Here is a 21299-nt window from a genome sequence, read left to right on the forward strand (position 1 = left end):
GACTCTGAATCATAGTCACTCTATATCAAATGTTCCCATGATTAACATAAAATTAACAGCTGCTTTTTTTTCTCCGTTGCCTTTTCTGCAATTGCTGTGCTTTCACACATGATTCTTTTAAAGAGGGAGGTAGGGCAATATTTGCTACCATTCTGTGCATCATGGTAACTGCTTGGAAATCCTGTCATCAGAACCTTTGAAAAAAATGCCTAGAAAACTCTGTGGCTTTTCTTCTTGTCCTGAAGATGCAGTGTAGTTGCCTGGTCCCAGTTTTCCCTGTGGATAGTAGATCTAGTGGATCAAAAGTAAGGGGTGGGGAACCTGTGGCCCTCCAGATGTTTCAGTCCCAGCCTGGTCAGAGAAGATGGAAGTCCAACAGGTTCACAGCCCCTGATCGAGATTAATTGGATTAATTGTAAGGGTTGCCATATTGTGGTTCCATGGACAGTGAGGTGGTTGAGGAGCAAGCAGGTAGTGAGTAAAGACTATGAGGTATGTGTTGGATTGAAATTAGACCACAACTTTATTTGGCATTGGCATTGGGCGTGTAGCCAATGATCAACCAACCCACTTGCCGGTTGATTGACAGCTGTGGTTGACCATGGTTAGCAGTCTTCCATGGTGTGAACTGCTTTTGGTGTGCCCTGTGGCCCATCAGCCCTTGACTTGGGCTTCTGGATAGGAAGCACCACCTTCCAAGATTCTTTCAGGGAATCCCCCTTTCCTCCCATTCCTGCTAATGATCCAACCCAATGCCTCTTCTGCCACTAGAGTTGGTGATCCTGGTAGAAATTATTCCTGTACCAAAATTTGAGAGTCCCAGATCTAGACTATACTATACATATTTTTTTTAAGAACATGAACACAAATGGGTATTTTTTGTTGTAAAGTGTTTGCCACATTGAGAACATTGGAGCACCCAATTTTAACAGTAAGAAAACATTCATGTGCTGGAGATAGTTGGCGGCAATATTGGGAGAAACAACTGTTAGCTCTTGATCTCCATGCTCTTGATCCTGGATCTGTTGTGTGTGAAAGTACAAGGAGTCTTGCTCACTAGCTTGTTGTGCTATTATCTGTGTTAACTGTGTCTTCTGTAGTTGTATTACTGTAATATTTTACTTAAGTTTACTTTGCAATCCTCACTGTGAAATTCTTTGCTCTTGGGTGAATGCTTTCACATTAACTCTGCTAACTGCCAGCAAACTGCATGAAATCTCATCTTGTATGTGTTTCTTTCTGTGTTTTCTTTCCTTTCCTCTACTTGCTATTTTGCCCGTTATTAATAGGATCAGCCTATATGCACAACGAGTCGTGCCTCTGCCATGATGTCCGCTCCTATCTCCATTTTTCTGCAAGTTTTCATGTGGTGTGGATGGTCAGTTACTTTCTCTAATTTTGTGTTTCATTTTGTTTTTCAAAGTTTAGCATTTTTGTTAGTGTATCACAGAAACATGTTTTAATTGGGGTGGTGGTGGGGGAAATAACTTGGAGCAAATGGCTTTATTTATTTATTGGGCTTGTTCAGGAGCTATTTCCCCCTGAGAATAGATTGGGAGCACATCCTCCTTTCCTGAATGGGAGAGTCTGTGGTTATTTGAAAAGGGTTTAATCTTCTGGGTAGTAATTCAGTTAATTTAGACATTCCCTTCTCTCTGTGGCAAGTAGAGAGACTGCACTCCCAAGGATAATCGGGGAAGACAGATACAGTTCTAAAGAGGCCCATTGGGACAGAACTGTATTGCCTATTGTTCTTTCCTGGTCCAGCACTGTAGCAGATTGCTAACTTGAAGACTTCACAGCCCACCCTTGTTGCTCCTAAGGAGCGGTCTGTGATAGAGCACACCAGGTTCAGTCCCTAGCAAGTTTCAAGATATAAGAGACTTCTCATTCTCTGAGTCTCAGGACTTCTGGTGGCTAGTTAGGATAGATGGAATTTGCCCAGAGGGACCACCACAACTGCCCCTGACAATCCATTGTTACTTATTTTGTATCCACGATAAGAAATCTGAAAAAGTTTGAATCTCTAAACTAGAGTCATGCCGACATTCTTAGTTGTTGGGAAGGTTGTGAAACCAATACAATAGAGACTATTCATGTTTTGTTCTTGTTCCCATTAAGAGGTACGACTTCACAATGCCGGCACTAGCCTTTTTTCTGAGCCTAACAAAGGAAACAAGCAAACAAAAACAGTATATTAAATATAATATTTAAATATAGTGAGCTAAAATTAAAAAGCTGTTGCTGCCTAAGAGTGCATGCATTTTTAACATTTTCTTTCAATAAGGGGCTTGTGGCATTTTCACAATCATACAGCTGGACTACACATTACAAAGCAAATACAATATTTTCAACATTGAACTTGCTTTGTAATATTAAGCTGCTCTTTCCTTGTGAACCATACTTTCCTGTGATTTTCCCTCAGTTGGTATCTGAGGCTAGAAGAAGCGAAGCGAAAGAGAAATTTGTGGGGGGGGGGCACACCTCTGAGTGGTTAATCAGTAAGGCAGGGGAGTTAAGCACCCCTTCCCTTCTGCTGGTTCCGTCTGACTTCGGAGTCAATGGAGTGCACTTCTGGGGGTAAAGTCAAACTGCTGTGTTAGCAGCACTCAAGTTACTTCCCCAGGGCAGTGTCCATAGAAGTCCTAGGCTGCCTAGATGACGAGACCCATTCTCGGCCCCACTGATGTGGTCCAAAGGAAAACACCAGCTTGGCTGCAGGAGTTGCCCATAGGAGGCGTACATGGTGCTATCCAACTGTCTTAGGGTTTACTCCTGAGCCTTTTCTTCTCCAGATGATTTCCTGCCAGGCAGCAAAGGTTTAGGACCAGAATTTTTCTTCTACTAGATGGGCTACCTAGCCTGGTTGACGAGCCCCATATGGGGAACCTCTTCCCCCCAAAATGCCCCGTTACATTAATGTCATCTGACAAATGGTTGAGAAACATGTGTTTTCCCATATACTACGTCATTCCACCCTGAAAACCCTCAGTCCTTATTTGTGCATAGTGCTGAGGACAGGATCCTGGTTGTTGGAAATTGTATGTTTTATAGACAAGGTTAATCCTTCTTTTAATAGGCTGGATCTAGACACATCAAAGAAGTGTTTCAGTTTAAAGCACTAAATTTAAACAGGGAAAACCGATAGAGAAAAACGGGACTCCACACTGCCATCTTTACCAGTATAGATGAGTCCACATTTTCAGGCAATTTTACCTGCTGCAAAACACATCCTTCAAATAGGGCAAACTCTTCAACCCTATGGCCTCAGGCCACCCCCACCCCCTGCCTTAGAAATAAGTGAGTGGCCTCATTCATTCACTTATCTGGTAGATGTTCATTTAATCTAGTGAAGTAACAGGTGTGCCTCTCCTTCACCCAAGCCTAGTGCATCATGTGAACTATGTGCTTCACATGGAGTCTTCTATGTGCAAATGCTGGCACACTTTGTATGGCGAATCTCTCCCACACATGTGGTTCTAGTATCTGGTGAAAACAGTGCACCCTGCCCCATGGGATTTTGATCATCACCTGGTAAGCGCATGACCTGGCTAACTTCCAGCCATTGTTACCATGGGCTGAGGTGGTCCTGGTCATGCTAACTCAGGCTGCAGAGCTCAGCATATGCTGGCCTTTTTATGTACCACCACAACTGCTCTTAAAGCTACTCTAATAAGGGCTCATCTCTGCCAAGTTCTTCTCAAATGCCATCTCGGTGCATTTGAGTCACAGCTAGAAGTTGTCACAGATTAACAAACTCTTTTCTTATTTATTTAATTTACGGGAAGCTCTAACAAAAACCAGATTCCCCAGGAAAGGATTCCCCTGGGAAGCTCAAACTAAAAACAAATACTTAATTTTATTAGGTATATTTGTTTTTTTAAATTGTTGATTTTGATAACTTTACATTATCTACTTGTTTAAAGTTTGATAACTTTACATTATCTGCTGGTGATTTTATCAGTATTTTTATCTGTATTTTCTTGTAAACTGCTTAGAGGTTGTTGGTTTCGCCAGACCCCGACCAACTTGGTTTCAGCATAATTTGCTGCACTATGTGGCATCTGAAGATGCCTTGAGCAACCAGGACGTTACATACAAAGACATAGCTTGTGATATTGCAGAGCTATATACTAATTATACTGGTATGTGAGAATGCATATTTTTCTATATAATATATTACTATGTAATATATAATACAGAATATTGTATATATATGCCCTATAATGGATATTTGATTACAAACACTGTATGCCTGCTGAACTGGGGTGAAGATGGATGAAACATGAACATGGCTCACATAAAACTTTTTAGCTGCTTTGCAAACTGATTCCAGGAAATGAAGTGTTTTCTAGTCATCTGTCTGAATCTTCCTATGTAGTTCAGTGAGGCATATTGCATTTTTAGAACACTGTTTGAATGTTCAGTTCTTAATTCTTCACCTTTATTGGTTTAAAAAGGAAACTGCTCCAGGAAATGAGGGGAGCAGGTTTTCTCTTAGGAAGGTCAGGGTTGCTGGGCAATCACTGCTTCTGCTCTAGGATTGCAGGACTCCAGTTTTCAGAGGTCAAGCTTGGAGAAGGAAGGTACATTTGGACTCCAAGTAGTGAGGGTATTTCCAGAGCAGCCCTACTGCTCTTATATCAATCCTTACCCTTAACTTATCTTCCCAGAGTCCCACTAGAGGGAGACATCATCCTGGCCATCTCTTAACATTGAATAGAGAAAAATCATAAAAGTGGGAATGGGTTTCTGTTTGTGTTGTGCATGTAGGCACACACACACACACACACACACACACACACCTTAAGAACAGTTGCTAGACTTGATATCTGATGTCCATCTCTAGAGATGCACTGTTTCTTCAAGATATTGGGGATGGGAGACAAATTAGTTTCTGGCATTTGTTTACCTTCTGTTGTGCACAGCTTGTTTGATAACTTGTTGAAAATTAACTTCGTATTCTAAATAGACCCATAAACACTCTTTATTCTACGGGCATGAAACAAAAAGACCACCTGTGCCCCAATGGCTTCAAGTTACAAAAAAAGGAGATTCCGACCAAACGTCAGGAAAAACTTTCCGACAGTGAGAGCCTATTTGACAGTGGAATCTCTCGGGAGGTTGTGGAGGTTTTTAAGCAGAGTTTGGATGGCCACCTGTCATGGACACTTTAGCTGAGATTCCTGCATTGCAGAGGGTTAGACTAGATGACATTTGGGGTCACTTTCAACTCCACAATTCTATGATTCTATGAAAACTATCCCACCCCATTCTTTATCCAGAAGCCACCTGCCCCAATCTTCTACCAAGGATAAGGAGACCCTTCTGAATGGGGTTGAGATGAGGAGGAAGGGGGAAATGGCCCCAAATGACACCTTCTGTGGGCAGGTTTTCAGTGATCCTCATTTTCTCCTCTACGCTGTCATTTCATAATCCACTCCATTCAGCAAGGTCTCCAGAACCTGAGAAGAGAATGGGGGGGGGGGCTTCAGGGGGAGCTGTTTGGGGAAATTTTCACCCTGTGCAACCCCTTCCACAGGCATTTCTTTTGCTCTGAGAAGGCGCTCTGGTGAACATCAAAGGGATGTGTGGGGCGAAGATGCTTTGCACTGCCCCTCCCTGGTGATCCTCAAAGGGATGTGGCAGGGCCCTGAATTCTGGAGGAGCCTGACCCCTTCCTTGAAAATATGGTGGGATTGCCCCCTGCCCCCACCCAGATGGTGCCCCTGAGCAACAGTGTGGCACAATCACTACAGGGGGGTTGTTTTACTAGGTGAGTGCAATTTGAAAACGGGTCCTGCTTAATTTTCCTACATGTTTCATATGGGAGTACAGGCCCGGCCTTTTCTTGAGGTCAGTGAAGTCATCCCAGTGAAGCCTTGAATATTTAATTCCTTGCAAGACCCCACTGAAACATACAAAATGCACCAGCAGCCATTTTTATTCCTTCAGACATTACCTTGAATTGCTGCTCTCCCTCGATTGCACCCAAGCTGTCTCCCGTTAATGCCTGCAACTTCTGCAAGATACTTGTGCTGAGTGATGTACATCACCTGCAACACTCCCTCCCAGTTTGGGTTGTGCATAACTAGTACCATGCATAACCACACCATCGTGCCGCTGCAAGTAATGCATGAAGCGGGCGTTAGAGAAAGAGAAACCATCCTCTGTGCCCTGCTCTGCCCAGCCTGCCTCAAGCATGGCTTGGACTTAAAGCAACACAATTCGTTTTGAACAGGAGAGCACAACTGTCCCTTCCTCATAATCACTTGTCAGTGTATCATTGGCTGAGAAGCACTCAGGAGGGGAAATGAATCAGGAGATATACTAAACCACAGTGATCATTCACAAGAAATGTGTATTTCCCAGTTCTGCTTTGATTTCTTGGGCAGGATCCCAACCTGCGGATGGCACAGCACAGTGATAGGTTTCTTGGAGTGGAAGGCGGAACTGGCAGTCTCCTGACTAGGAGAGACCTCATGCAGCTGGTGACAATTTTGAAACTTGCAGCATAGGAAGAATGACAACCTGCAAAACAAACTTTTAATTTAAAACTTCTCCATTAATTTTGATTTTAAAAAATGTGTTGGCAGAGATGTACTCACTAAGGGCTTTAACGGGCATTTGGCATGTCTTAGTGCAACATCACCCTCACAAAACAATGAACCAAAATTTAAATGGATGGAAAAGCCATGTTTTTTGAAAACTAAACAGTTCCCAATAACAAATTGTGTAAACAAGTGTTATCTCTGAATGCTTCAAAACTTTTTGTCATGAATATTGCAAAAGACCAACAGCTAAACACGGCTGCTAAATCTCCAGCCTCCTTCTCAATGCCCAGACCTGTTCCTAGCAGAGCAGGCTCCAGAATGCCGTAAGCTCAGGTGGAGCTCGAAGCTGCCTGACGCAGTGAGGAGAAGGAGGAGCACAAACACACAAGTAGAAGGCCCAGAGAAAGCACATTGTCGCTTTTAATTTTACTCTTCCGACTTAATTAATTCTTTTTCATTTCCTAATGGGAGGGGGGCAGTGCTGACAAAGGCCTAACTAATTTCTTTTCTGAAATTAGCCCTGGGTTCGGGAGCAACAAAAGGCTATAAAGGTAAAGGTACCCCTGCCTGTACGGGCCAGTCGTGTCCGACTCTAGGGTTGTGCACCCATCTCACTTAAGAGGCCGGGGGCCAGCGCTGTCCGGAGACACTTCCGGGTCACGTGGCCAGCGTGACGAAGCTGCTCTGGTGAGCCAGCACCAGCGCAGCACACGGAAACGCTGTTTACCTTCCCGCTATAAAGCGGTCCTTATTTATCTACTTGCACCCAGGGGTGCTTTTGAACTGCTAGGTTGGCAGGCGCTGGGACCGAGCAGCGGGAGCGCATCCTGCCGCGGGGATTTGAACCGCCGACCTGACGATCGGCAAGTCCTAGGCGCTGAGGTTTTACCCACAGTTAAATGATCCTGCAAAGCTACAATAACATATTGAGTCAGGGGCTTACATGTGATCTCTTTTGGATGTGCATTTTAACACTAATTTTTTTAAATGAGGTCAATGATTCTCTGGACATCCCAGAAGTGCTACTAAGTTCTTTGCCAACGTTATGAGTTATTTGCACTTTCTGAAGGCAAATCTATAAGGGTTTTTTGGCTTCCTCTTGCTTGAGTCACTCACTATTAAGTTCCACAGAACCTTTCTGCAGAATTTGTATGTGCACTAAGTATGAATGCAGAATAGCCTCCTAGCAGAAATACTGGGCAAACTTCATCTCTAGACACATGTACATTTCAAGCAAATAAAAACCCATTGCAGAGAAATTTGCATTAGGAAAGACACAAGCTGAAAGAGCTAAGCCACATTTTTAGATTATCAGCAAATAGTATGCCTGCTTCCATGAAGTAATCATGTGAGCAACACAGGTGTAGCAAGAAACTATGTGGATCATCCTCTGCCAATGTGAAAGAAGATAAGTGCCACAGGAGACACCACAAGATTGTCCCAGTACATTCCTCCAGCTTAAGAGATCCAGTTCTCCCCGAGGGTAACCCAGTCTAGAGTGATGTTTCTCTCCAAAGCCCCATCCCATGCCTGGTTTAGAGATATTAGGAATATTAGATAGAGATACAGCAAACCCAGTTTAGTATGCTTTCTGTGTCTCTGGAGGCATACTGAATATTTCAGGACTGTAGGACTACACTACACTCACTCACACAGACACCTGGAAAGATTTATCCTTTAATTTTAAATTGCAAACACTGACCAAGTTCCAACACTTCAAGGAGCTGAGATGCTCACACTCTTCTGACATACTGTTTGCCTTCAGATAAATATTTTTGAAGAGATTCCTATGAATTCATACATCTGAGAGCTGTTCTGTTGGATTCAGTCATCCCCATATATTTTCTTCTTTTAAAAAAATTCATGTGAATAACAAGTTCTGAAACAGCATTTTCCGTGCAGATGATTCCACAGTAGTCATTCCAAAAATACTTCAGTGCAGAGTAGAAGTTACAGTAGAAACTGGTTCTTTAGACATATTTCATTCCTTATCTTGTTGGAAGTTTCCTTGTCCATGTCTCTTAATTCTTTATTTCATTCTAATCTTGGCTGGGCCATATCTACCCTTTGTATAAATCTTCAGATGCTTTGAAAATCAAACATTCATACGCATAATCTAAATTACATATCATTTTTAGTGAAAGGGAGCTTTCAAAATTCTTTTAATAAATTCACTTGCTATCTAGAAAAACTTTAACAAATGAACTGGCAAAAGATCTTAAGAATTTTGAATGATAACATTTATGGTAGATATTATTTTTAAAAAGATACAAATCAAAAATGGAACAAGAAAAATAGCATTACTCACATAGGCATGTTTCCAAAGGTGTTTGCATCAGGCAGGATCCTGCTGCCACATCCCGTACTGTTTTAAAAAGTTCTACAGTCCTAAGGAGAGCAGCTTTTGCAGGGAAGACATGGGGGAACTGCAGTGGGTGGGCAGGATCATCAAAAAGGAAAGTGTGCATGAAAGAAAGTGTGTTCTGCTCAGGCAGAAATACATTTGGAGGCATGCCATAATAGGTAATGCTGAGTTAAAGCAGCAGCAGCAGCAACAACAAAATATTTCATTTATTCAAAATAATATTAAATCAGCTCTAAAGTGCCTTGCCGTATGTTCTTTTCATGCACAACTCCATCCCAAAAAATTATAAAAGGAGACCAAGTTTCAGAAAAACAACTGGATGAGCATAGCTTCCCATCCCACAACCATCTGGAACATGTTAACGTATTCATTAAAGCAGTCTGCAACACTTTTCTCAACCACTCGAGCCATTTTTCCAAAATTTTGCCAATAAAGATTCTGGCTGTCAACTAACAGAGTAAGTTTTAGTTCACTGAACAAGCTTACTAATGGGTTATACTGGATTTTATAAAAATGTATATTCTTAATCACTCCTAATATATTTTGCCAATATATTTTCAGCCTCCTATGTCTCCACCATGTGTGAAGATAGGTGGCATCCACTCAACGATATCTTACACAATTCCCAGACAGCATACATTTTTGTTAATTTGGGAGGTTTAAGTTTTCTAGAAGTCTCCTCTCAAAAATATGTGTAAAGAATAGCTATGATGAAACTTGCATATATAATTCCAATGTTCTTCTAACTTGAGCATCTCCAGAACTCTTTCTCATTACCTGATTATATATTGCTTCATTTTATTATCAGTAGAATCCATACATTTAGTTAACAGGCTCCTATAAAATTTCATATTCAGCACCAAATGTTCAAACTCAGTTAACAGCTTGGTAGTATAATCTTAGTAAATAAATTTCTGTGTTTAAGGTACTAAAGGAGGAGGAGGTTTTTTTTAATCAGTTGAGGAAAGACCAATTGGTCTTTGTTTATTTTCATGAAAGAAGCTCTGCTACAGCATGACACAACACAGACACAAAGAGTGGAAGAGGGAGCCAAACTAAACAACCCTAAAAGTTCAGTATATTATCTGATCTTATTCCAGATAGGGTTGTGTGCCAAATAGAATGCAACATTTTCCTGATGGCTTTATTAACTGGTACCTGCATTATTGCGGGACGTGGGTGGTGCTGTGGTCTAAATCACTGAGCCTCTGGGCTTGCCAATTGGAAGGTCAGCGGTTCGAATCCCCACAATGGGGTGAGCTCCTGTTGTTCAGTCCCAACTCCTGCCAACCTAGCAGTTCGAAAGCACGTCAAAGTGCAAGTAGATAAATCAGTACCGCTCCGTCGGGAAGCTAAACGGCATTTCTGCGCGCTGCTCTGGTTTCACCAGAAGCGGCTTAGCCATGCTGGCCACATGACCTGGAAAAACTGTCTGCAGACAAATGTCAGCTCCCTCGGCCAATAAAGTGAGATGAGCGGCGCAACCCCAGAGTCGTCCGCGACTGGACTTAATTGTCAGGGGTCCTTTACATTACCTGCATTATTGAAATAAAGTAAATACCCAAGTATTTAGATTTGGAAAGTGCGGGGGGGGGGGAGCAAACTTATGGATGGTGTCCCAGTGGCTTAAACTGCAGCTCCAACCTTCCAGTGTTAAAAGGCAGACTTGAGATTCAGGTCCAGTGTCAAATACTTCATCTCCATCACTCAGCTACTCTGAAACCCTGGCCCAACCAAGGTTGGAATTCCAAGCTTGGAATGGCCAAAAGCAGAACTATTGGCATTCTGGAAAGTGGCTTGGATTCAAAGGATCCTAAGCTGTCCTGGTCTCCTGAGGGGAAATGTAGACGTGCTTCTGAAGATAAAATATCCAGGGCTCCTGAAATATGGTCTAGTTTTAGTAAAAGGGTTGCCAACCTTTCTGGGCCAGTGGGTACATTTGGAATTCTGAGAATGTGCTGTGGGTGCCAGTCAAAAGGTGACTGCTGTGGGGGTGGGGCATGGCATAACACAAAATGGCTGTTAACTTCTAAAAGAGGAGAAAGTGAAAGGACCACAAAATGGAGCAGGCACCCCCCTCCATCCGTGGGGAGAACAGACTTACATCAACTGCCACCAAAAGCAGAGAGAGAGAGAGAGACATACAAACTAGGAAAAGTAAACAATCTTTTAAATCAACCAACCTATCCAATGATAATTAGCAGGTCTATCATGACCTCTGCATTGATTATAACCTATTACAATTTTGGACAATTCTGCCCAATTATCTTGCAATTTTGTCTGTGTTCTGTAAAAAAAAGGAAAGGGGAGAGAAAGATACAATATGTTGGTTTTTATTAACCTAAGCATTTCCCATTCTGTAAAGAACCAATCACAATTCTTTCTGCAACCAAACGATTGCTGCTAATAATTTAACTAAGCTATAAAACAGCATTCCCAAGTTCAATTTATTCCTTAGACTTAGACAAATATATTTGAGTCCCATTGGGTGACTGGGAAAAGAAGCTGTTGTTCTTGGTACCAGTACTGGTTGGTTTGAGTTGGACCAATGCAGGCTAGGGAAGCTCAATGGCAGGTTCAGATGAAGCAATCAAAACCTTTGAGGCTTGTGCAAGTTGCCAACTAAATTGAATAAAACCAGAAAGATCTGAAAAGTGAGTTGTGCACCCAGTTACTGAGTCCTTTTCATTATCACGTGACAGGGACACGATAAATCCCAATATGATGTGAGGTTAGGGAGCGCCCTTAACTCCACATTAAAGCACTTACTTTGAAGACATTACATCACAGGTTTGATCCTTGACATTGCCTGTTGAAAAGGATGGGAGGAGCATCTACCTGAAAGTCAAAGAGTCACCACCAGCAAGACAACACTGGAACAAATGGGCCAGTGGTCTGATGGTGTAAGCCAGAGTCATATGATGTAATTGCTTCCGAACCGGCTATGACTGAATTAAACATGTGTTTACAAATTGACAAATGGCAACGGTAACAACTAACCTGCACTTGTTATTTTTAAGAACACAAGTTCTTTATTAATTGAATGTACATGCATACTGTACATGTGCTAAGCTGCAAGAATAACCCTGTGAACGTGTTTTGCTGTGGTAAGGTGTGTAATGTGATTGTGTTCTATTAACATTTCCATGCAGATTAAAATATGTATGTGTTGACTTCTGTCAGTTGCAAGTTGGGGGGGGGGAGTGTGTGACAAAAATCACTCTCCAAAGTAAGTCAAAGACCCTTTTCATATAACTGCAAGTTGAATGGTGACAAACAGCTGCATTTTGGCACCTTGAATGGTGACCAAACTGAGTTTAGGCAGTCACCACCAATCCCAGGGGCTGGGCCCATGTGTCAGAGCACTTTGGCACACATGTTAATGATCTGACTTTACCCTTCCTAGGGTAAAGAGCTGCTCATTTTGGATGCAAATACTTTAGTGAACCTGTTAAAAGTTTGGTCCTCATGTGGGTCACCTCTGTGAGGATAAAAGACGCGAGTCATCACATGGTGAGAGAGCTATTGGAACTGGCTAGTAATTTCAGCCAATACTGACAAATCTCTTTATTTCTTTTTCTTTTTTGCCTACAGGAGGATGCGTCAGACTGTGGTGGGGTCTCTGGATTGAGCCCATCACTATGGTCTATGGTAGGAATTCAGCTTATCCTGCTCTGGCTGTTATCTGGCAGCAGACACTGCCAGTTATGACCCTGTTAAAACCAAAACCTGCGTAATAAATCAAGATCCTGCCAAAATGTTAGCCCACCATTTCATTTGGAAAAGGAGGGTCCGTCTGCTCAGACCGCAGATCAATGGCAATGCCCATTACTTGATATATTCTTTGGGAAAGACTCTGAAGGCACCCATCGTGACTGCATGTTGGCGTGTCAGATCTGTAAACGTGTGTGAATGCTGCATCATCTAGGCCATTGGAACTGAATTCTCTATGTGCTTTATTGAAGAATTGCGGTTTCTGTGCTTTTGAAGACTTCTGTAAAAAGGGCTCCCCTTTAAAAGGTGATGACATGGTTTCGGTTAATTTGACCTGAGTTTTCAATTGGTTGCACTCTTTTTTCTTTAACATGAATGCTTTGTAAGGGGGAGAAGGAAACCCGGCCATTTCCTTAGCACTCTTATTTAGTGTACTGATGTTTTAATGTCTGCTTTCAATATCACTTGTGTCCAGAATGCAAAATAGACTTTGATCCAGAGTTGTTTCAGACTGGCTAGACCTCTACAGAGATTAAACATGACTTAAAATGCCTTATGATGAATGATTCCCCCCAGCCAAAATTAGTCTAAAAGGGTGGCCAGGTTGAGTAGGTTCATGAAATGAATACAATTTTTTAAAAGGCAAAAATTAAACAACATAATGCCTAAGTAGAAGAGTTTTTGAGAATGTCATCCTTCGGCAGAAAATGTGGTTTTCATCCCAAATTTGGTGTCCATTTCCTCATTGCACAGTTGTTGATGTCCACATCAAGGTTCCTTTTCGCAGAACAATGACTTACTGCTAGCCAAGTCCTCCAAAATGTTCAGACACAAAGTTTGTGAATAAAAATGTCTTCGTGAATATTGAACGTTGGTTTCCAAGGGTATTTTGCATGATGTTGAAGCTGCTACTTTTGCTGTTTCTTTCAGTTTGGTTTTTTCCTTTATTCTTTTGATGGTAGAGTATAGGTTTTGGGATTTTTTGTTTTTGTTATTTTGAAAAGGTAACTGAGTGATTCTTTTGTTGTGTGAGAAACCAAATATTGCAATGTGATGCAATTTGATCTTAAGTTATATATTGTTAAACAGATATCTGAATATACTGTGCAATGTAAAAGTGGAAAGGGGGTATGGTACGTTTATCTGTCTGCACAAATAAGGAAAAATGGGTTTTATGCAGGTGAAAACACCTAAAATTCTATCTACAGGTGTTTTAAATAAATGAAATCAAATTACAGGCATTTAGTTTTGAAGAGCATGTATGCTCAGATTTGTATCTGGTAGATTCTTGTTTGTTTCCATTGCAGTTAGTATCTACCTATTAGTACCTATAAAGCATTCACCTTTTTATTATTTTACAGTTAAAATGTGCTGAATTCAACTAAAACTGTGCTGAATTTTACTAAAACAGTAGCAAAACCTGAACAAATGGGGAGCCTTGAATCTGTATGTATGTTCAATGATACTTGATTGTCAATAATAAAAAATACTGTTTTTATACAAACCTGGTGATGAATCGGATAGGTGAAGGAAAATAACAGTAAAGAATACTGTAGATGCAGGATAAAATATGTTCTCTCACCCTCATATATTTCAGAACTAACCAGTATTGCAAGACAGCTAAACCAATGAATGTTTAACTTTACTGATATTGTAGAAATCTGCTAACAGCTGCAGTGTGCTATTTACTTTGTATAAGAAACCCCACTTTTTTATTTTAAAAAATGTAATATAATAGTGCTGTTAAATGACTCTCATATAACGTTGAGTCCAAACTTCTATGAAAATTAATGGGAATGCATTCATATGCAATGACAGTTTTTTTAAACAACAACAACACCCAATCCATATTTATATATGGATTTAAAGTTTCTGGTTTTAGTCTTGTCCAACATTGAATTATTTTCTTCTTAAGTACCCTTGCTTCTAGCTTTACTATGAAAACCAGAGATTATAGAAGAGCAACATCATGAGCACAGTTCTTTAACAGCTTGTTTGTAAAGTCATGTGGTTGTAAATAAAAGAACAGTTTCAATGGATTTGTAGGAAGCAGTTGTGTAATCCCAAGGAAACATGAAAATGGTGGAAAGGAAATAACTCAGGATAGTCTCATTCTGCTGCACTTTTGTTGCCTTTACCCAAATATCATCAGAGCCAGAATGATTAGCTTATCTCAACTAATATTCTCTTTATGAAGAAGACACTCACGAGGCAGGAAAGTTTGTTTGGCAAGTATTCATTTGCATCTTAGTTTCAAACAAACAAACACACACACCAACAGGTGGCAGTTAAGTATTGTGTTTTCATTATTATTTTTCTGAAATGTATTAGGAGTAAAATTGCAACATCGTTGGAGTGAATTCGACTTCATCTTGCTAGGAGCTGATTGTGCCTTGGATGGTTAGACTAGTGGGAAGAGCTGCATCTTATGAATTCCTCTGCTGGATCAGGCCATTTGTCCACCTGCTTCAGCATTCCGCCTAACAATGGCTGGGCACAGGTGTTTAAGAGAACTTGACCAGAGCATGAGGGATACAACAATCCCTCTTCTTAATTCCCAAGATTTTAGTAGTGAAAATCATCTCAGCCCAGCTTCGGAAAGTCCCCCAAAAGGACTCACAAAGAAGTCCCCTATTTAGGTACAATCTCTTAGGGTGCTGAGACAATTCGCTGGGATAACATCAGCTTGAAGAAGCTCGTGAATTTAAAAATGGTGCAGAACGAGCCACCAACTGGCCAGCAGACAGCTGTCAAAAAAAGGCAAAATAGAGAGTGGCCTTGAAAAGAGAGAGAGAGGGGATTTAGTGCATTTCATAACATCCCACAAGCACTATGTTGACACAAACAAGGGTTCGCATATGAACATTAGATGCAGCCCTAGTGAATATAGAGGGCCATTTATCAAGTGGTAAGTTATAGCATGACATTAAGCACTGGTAAGACAATTGGTAAATGTATAGGGAAGAATTTTAGCAAAGGTTGTGTTTACACTGGCAGTTTATTCTGGCATTCAGTGTTCACTCACTTTTTATGGTAGAGCCAGATGTTCACTATCAGCCCCTTGCATTCTAGTATTTCTGCATTATCCTCCCACCTTTTTTCAGTCCTGCTTTAGGGCAAACATTTTGATTACTTCAAGCATACGTGCAACGTCAGCTGCTAGTGTGAACCAGCAAAACACTACGGAGGTTTTTCAGGGCTACTGTGACTTTCATTAGAACATCCTGCTGGTGCTGCCTCTAACTGTTTCTTGTTCAGTAAAACTGGGACATTCATTGTTCCTTAATTAATCACCTCTTGTTCCCTGCAAGGGGGACAGATTAATCAGTGGCTTTCTCTCATTATTCTTATCTTTTTAAAATACACAGTAAAGAAGAAAATAAATGAAAGAAACTACTTGTAAACTTGCTGAACTAATTGAAGAGAAATCCATCAGTAATGCCATGGCTGCACTGAACAGAAATCAAGTAGAGGCAGAAGCTTCTAACTAACGCTGCAGGGGACTTCTGCAGAGAGAGATCTTAGTCATGGAAATAGGTCTTGGAGGATAATCTAGTGATTGCATTTCTAGCGGAAAGGAAGGTTTCAGTGACTGTGGAAGCAACCAACAATTTTTAACTGATCAGAAACCTGTTGGAAATTATATTTACTGTTTGTTAAGATGATCCAGGCAACTGGCTTGCTTTCACAGTGCTTAAATGTCATTTGCTGGAGAATAGGAGAATCCTGACAAACATATCTGAAAATTAGAATAGAAGAACTGATAGTTACACAAACAGGAGCAAGCACCTTCTTACTGTCAAACACATTCATATGTGTACACAGTCCAGGAAAGAGCTGGTTCTTGATTTGTATTAAAACAATGTTTAAAAGAATGTCCACTATGTCTTAGAGCAGGGGTCAGCAAACTTTTTCAGCAGGGGGCCAGTCCACTGTCCCTCAGACCTTGGGGGTGCCTGGACTATATTTTGGAAAAAATAATAATGAATGAATTCCTATGCCCCACAAATAACCCAGAGATGCATTTTAAATAAAAGGACACATTTTACTCATGTAAAAACAAGCTGATTCCTGGACCTTCCATGGGCCGGATTGAGAAGGCGATTGGGCCGGATCCGGCCACGGGCCTTAGTTTGCCTACCCATGTCTTAGACTTAGAGGCCCATCATTGACCTTCTGTTAGTGAAGCCCCTCTCGCCTTGTGCGGCTCTCATGTGACAACACAGCCAAGGGCTAGTCAGCCCACCTGGAAAGGGGGCAGCAGCTCAGCTGTCTGGGTGAGGCCTGTTTCCTTTGTCACTTATTGTAACACTCTTGGCAAACTAACACATAGTTTGACATCAGTGAAAAGAAGCAAAGCTTTCACTTTGGCCCTACGTATTATTCATAATGTTCAATTACTGGATTTTGCCTGGTGGTTTGCAGAAAACTTTTTTTTTTTTTTGCTGATAGTATGCAAAAAGTACCCAGTTGTTTAATGTTTAAACAATGCGGGGTGTGTGTCACACATACATATTAAGGGGGGAACTCACCATGACATTGTAAATGTCTCTCACAGTATGAATAGTGGAAGGACAGGTCTTAGAAATAATTTATGTGCTAAAAGGGAGTAACTTGCAAATCGTCCTTGCAGCCTCTCCTCCAAGACTTGGCTACTGCACGCTGGTCCTGCTCTGGGGCTTCTCATAGGCATCTGTTTGGCCACTGTGAGACTAGGATGCTGGACTAGATGGGCCTGATCCAGCCAGCTCTTCTTATGTTCTTAACAATCCCTTTTCATAGTAATTGGCTTGGGAAGCACAGGTTATAAAAATATATATTGTAAAAGCGAAAAATGAAAAAGTTTATATATGTTTGAAAATGTTTAGCTGCACCAAGGGATATGGAGAAGCTCTTTGAACTGTTTTCATTTCTGCATTAACCATGAAGCCCTGCTGCATTAACCAACAACAAATGAGTCAAGGCATTCTAGTTTTGCCCTTTTTTGAAAAAGGAAAAGCGAGAACAGCTCGCAGATTGAATGGTTTAGCTGCTACCCCCCTGTACCCCCATTAGAACAACCAGCATTACTGCCAAAACACTGAGTGTGGTCCATATTTGTACCAGGTTTTCAACATGACATATACTTCACGGGTTTGACTGAGGAATATATATTTTTTTTTAGGTCTTGTACCTTTAAAGACTTTAGTATGATCTCTTTATGTGTTTCTAATGCGTGAGGCTTTATTGCTTCAACTTGACAAGGAAAACAGTGTTGCTGCCATTTGTAAGTTTTCGTATACTATTCCTTTTACTGACTTTAAGCGCTGGCCTTACTGCATTCAAATAGGCAGTATCCCGTTTTTAAGTGACCTTTGCAACCCAAGTGTTACTTGCTGTTTTAAACTTTGCAGTATCTTTGAAAGGACATGGAGATCTCTCATTCCATTCTGCATTGAAGCTTAGAAAAAGTAGGCTCAGCTTGAATGTTTCCAGAAGTCTGCTTTTACATGTTACTTATACTTTAAAGGGGTGTGGAGACGCACTGCTGGCCCCACCCCAACATTGAGAGCATGATTAGCCACACGCCTGACACCCCTGTGTCTGCAGTAGGGAAACCTATACATGTACCTCTCTGCACTCGAACTCTGATTGTGCAGAGGTCTACTTGCAACAGATTCCCCCCTGCAGTTGTCCACACTCAACCTGTGGGTCAGGCTAGTCAATGTGCACAAGGTCTGGGGCAGTGCCTGCATCTGGGTCCTGGACCCCTTAGATGGGCTGAGCCCGCCTTTCACATAAATCACACATGAACGCATCTGTTTTGGTGTTATTGCTGCTTCTCTGTGCTCAGCTCCCATGTTGTGTCAGTACTTCCCACACTGGTGGGATTGCAAAACTGGTGTTTGGAAGTACCATTGTAATCCAGGCAATGCATCTGATCTGGAACTTCAGACGTGAGTGGTGCAATGTGGAAGGTGACCACAGAGTGGTGACAAACATGTAGGAAAGGAAATGTTTTAACTGAGCCATCTTGCAATGTCCAACCAAACTAGCACATCCAAAGAGTGATAACACCATTGCTCAGAGTCCTCTGTTGTATTTGAAATATCTCCACACACACACATGAGGCAACTGAATCACATGCTTAATATAAAGTTTACTGTGATCTCCAGACCTGTAACACTGGCCAAGGTTCTGGGTTGCTAGTTTGTTTTGTTTTCTTTCATACCACAATGTTAATATTGTTAATATCAGCTGTAGACTATTGTAAAAATAAAAAAGCGTTCAAAAAGTGTCCAGAGTTTCAGAAGTTGGCTGCTGCCTGCTATCAGCAATTTGGTTATCTATCACTCTATGTGTTCTATAACACAGAAGTCACATCTTGGAAAAGTATTTATTTTGCTGAAAATAAAGTGCTGCCATCTCACTAAAATGCTAACTGGATTTGCAATTCAGATCTAACAAAGCTATCCAATTGTCTTAAGCTTTATGGGATATCATGCTTAGGGAGCTATTTTTATTGAAATGTTAAATATACAGTCTAGCAAAAAAAAAAAAGATGGAGGGAAATGCTCTGAAGTGGACAGATAGAACTTTTCTCCCTTTTATTGTGTTCTCTTGACACTTTTGTGAATTTGAGAAGCCTGGAATAAGGAACAAATGCAAAACATTTTGTAAAAATTTGTACAATACTGTTATAAAAAATTTATAATCCTGAAAATTGTTGTGTTTAATTATTGTGGAATAAACAGTATATTCAGAATAAAAGTTTATCATTTGAAATCAAGTACTGTTCTTGCGTTACTTTTTAAAAAATGGGTCCAGTCAGCAGAGATAACGAATGGCCATTATCATTTTTATGAATAATTTCTACTCATAATTCCTACACATTAAAATTGAAGTATCATATATACAAAGAGCACACAAAAAGCTGACAAAAGCTGAGCAGGTTGAAAGTGTTCCCAAACAAGGAATATTAGAAGGATGTTGGAATGAAGTTATGTGGCTTTAGCAGAAATGTTATAAAGGATTAAGAAAAAACAGACTGTTAATTAGTGAAAGGAGGGAAAGTAAAATTACATTATATTAAGATAAATTACAGGACAAAAATTGGAAAAGATGGAAAGGATTTGCTGAAATAGCTAACCGAATTAGAATACAAAAAAGGGAGGTGTGAGGAGGTCAAGGAAACAAGCAAATGAAAGATAAGTTATGGGAAGGTTCGTGTGTTTTTTAAATTTTTTTTCCTCGTTTTTCTTTTTCTTTTTCCCTATTGTGATGTGTTGGTTTGTTTTTGTTTAATATGGTGTTTTCTATTTTTTCTTTTTGTAACCTATAAAACTTTAATAAATATTATTTTTTTAAAAAAAGAAAGTGTTCCCAAACATTTTTAGCTGTGGTGTGGGTGGCCTTCCTCTGGATCCATCTCCTTATGCCCCCCCTCGGGGCCCCAGTGGAGCATCTGCTGTCCTGCAACACTGCCGCACCAAAAGGGATGAGTGGACTTGTTCTCTTATAATGGCAATGGTGTCCACCTGATAGGTGCCAGAACTGAGTTCCAGCTGAAAAATGAAAGTTGTGATTGGTCAATCAGAAGTACCTTACAGAGAAAATTGGACTGAGTCTATGGCAGTGAAGCAGAAGAAATATTGGAGACTTAATCAGATTCCAAATCGTGGGAATCCTGGAATTATGTGGCCATTTTGTGGCGGGGGGGGGGAGGAGAGCTTATTCCATTGGGAATCAAGAAGAGGCTCCAGGGTGCAGTCAGGCTTGGCTGCCCATGGGCTGATAATATACTGCTACTGAATCCTAAACTCTTCACTTTCTTTTCTGCCTGATCAGACGTCTTAAAAAATGTTTTCGTTAATTTTTGGAAAGGAAAAAACAAGCAAGATCAGACATTAAAGCATGAGAGAGGCAGAAAACTGAAGCTGACCTCATGTATTGAAGCAGATTTAGAAATTCATTTTTAATGTAAGAGAGAGCTGTCAAAACATCCCACGATGTGCCGGGAACTGCTGCTGAACTAACTGCCTGCTTCTGAGAGCTATTCTCTGGTCTCTGTTCTCTGGCTCCAGCTCTGTGTCTTCTGCTTTCCCCAAGTTGAGTGAGGTGGGAAGCCTGTTCTCCCCTTTACGTTTCCCCCTGCATAATCTAGATCCCCACATGAGCTTCTGAAGAGGGAAGCTGCCTCTATGCAGAGTCCCCCGCCTCTGCCCCTCTCATAAAACTGCAATCATGTGAGGCTTAAAACCTGACTGATGCTACAGAGAAAGAATGAACAAGAACTATGAACTTATTAGGCCCAATTATTGCACGCCAGATGAGCACAGCGCCCCAACTTTTGCCTCTAAGCTTAATGCCACCTACCATAGGAGCCAACTCCTAGAGGCCAAGGGATCTTCGCCCTCCCCCTAAAATATTTGAGGGGGCAGGGCGGCCCCTAGTTGATGCACATTGACATTAAAATGTTGTGTGTGCAACACATCATGTGATCAATTATGCAGGGCAGGATTTACCTGGGCCCCTCCAATATTTTATTCAAGATGGCACCACTGCTGCCCACTAAGGACCCAATCAACATTTTGTTTGGTTGTCTGCCTGGAACTTCAAACGGAGGAAGAGAGGTGGTGTCCAGGCACCTGAGAGGCTGCAATACCTGAGAGGCTGCAATACCTGAG

At 41.2% G+C, this 21299-nt stretch overlaps 1 protein-coding gene across 4 annotated transcripts in view; it reads left to right on the top strand.

The window, feature by feature from the left end:
• The window catches only part of CACNA2D1 (calcium voltage-gated channel auxiliary subunit alpha2delta 1), a 369792-nt gene extending 354879 nt beyond the window's left edge, over positions 1 to 14913 (top strand). For 2 of the 4 annotated variants that reach the window (XM_081927647.1, XM_081927649.1), the window contains 2 exons: positions 1290 to 1378; positions 12514 to 14913. In XM_081927647.1, the coding sequence (XP_081783773.1) occupies positions 1290 to 1378; positions 12514 to 12550 (126 nt within the window). In that variant the 3' untranslated portion in view covers positions 12551 to 14913. The remainder of the gene's footprint in view (positions 1 to 1289; positions 1379 to 12513) is intronic. The other 2 variants (XM_081927648.1, XM_081927650.1) reach the window with 1 other exon arrangement.
• The last annotated feature ends 6386 nt before the right edge of the window (positions 14914 to 21299 follow it).

Source organism: Podarcis melisellensis (genome assembly GCF_964234715.1).
Source record: "Podarcis melisellensis genome assembly, chromosome: 10".
Classification (NCBI taxonomy): domain Eukaryota; kingdom Metazoa; phylum Chordata; class Lepidosauria; order Squamata; family Lacertidae; genus Podarcis; species Podarcis melisellensis.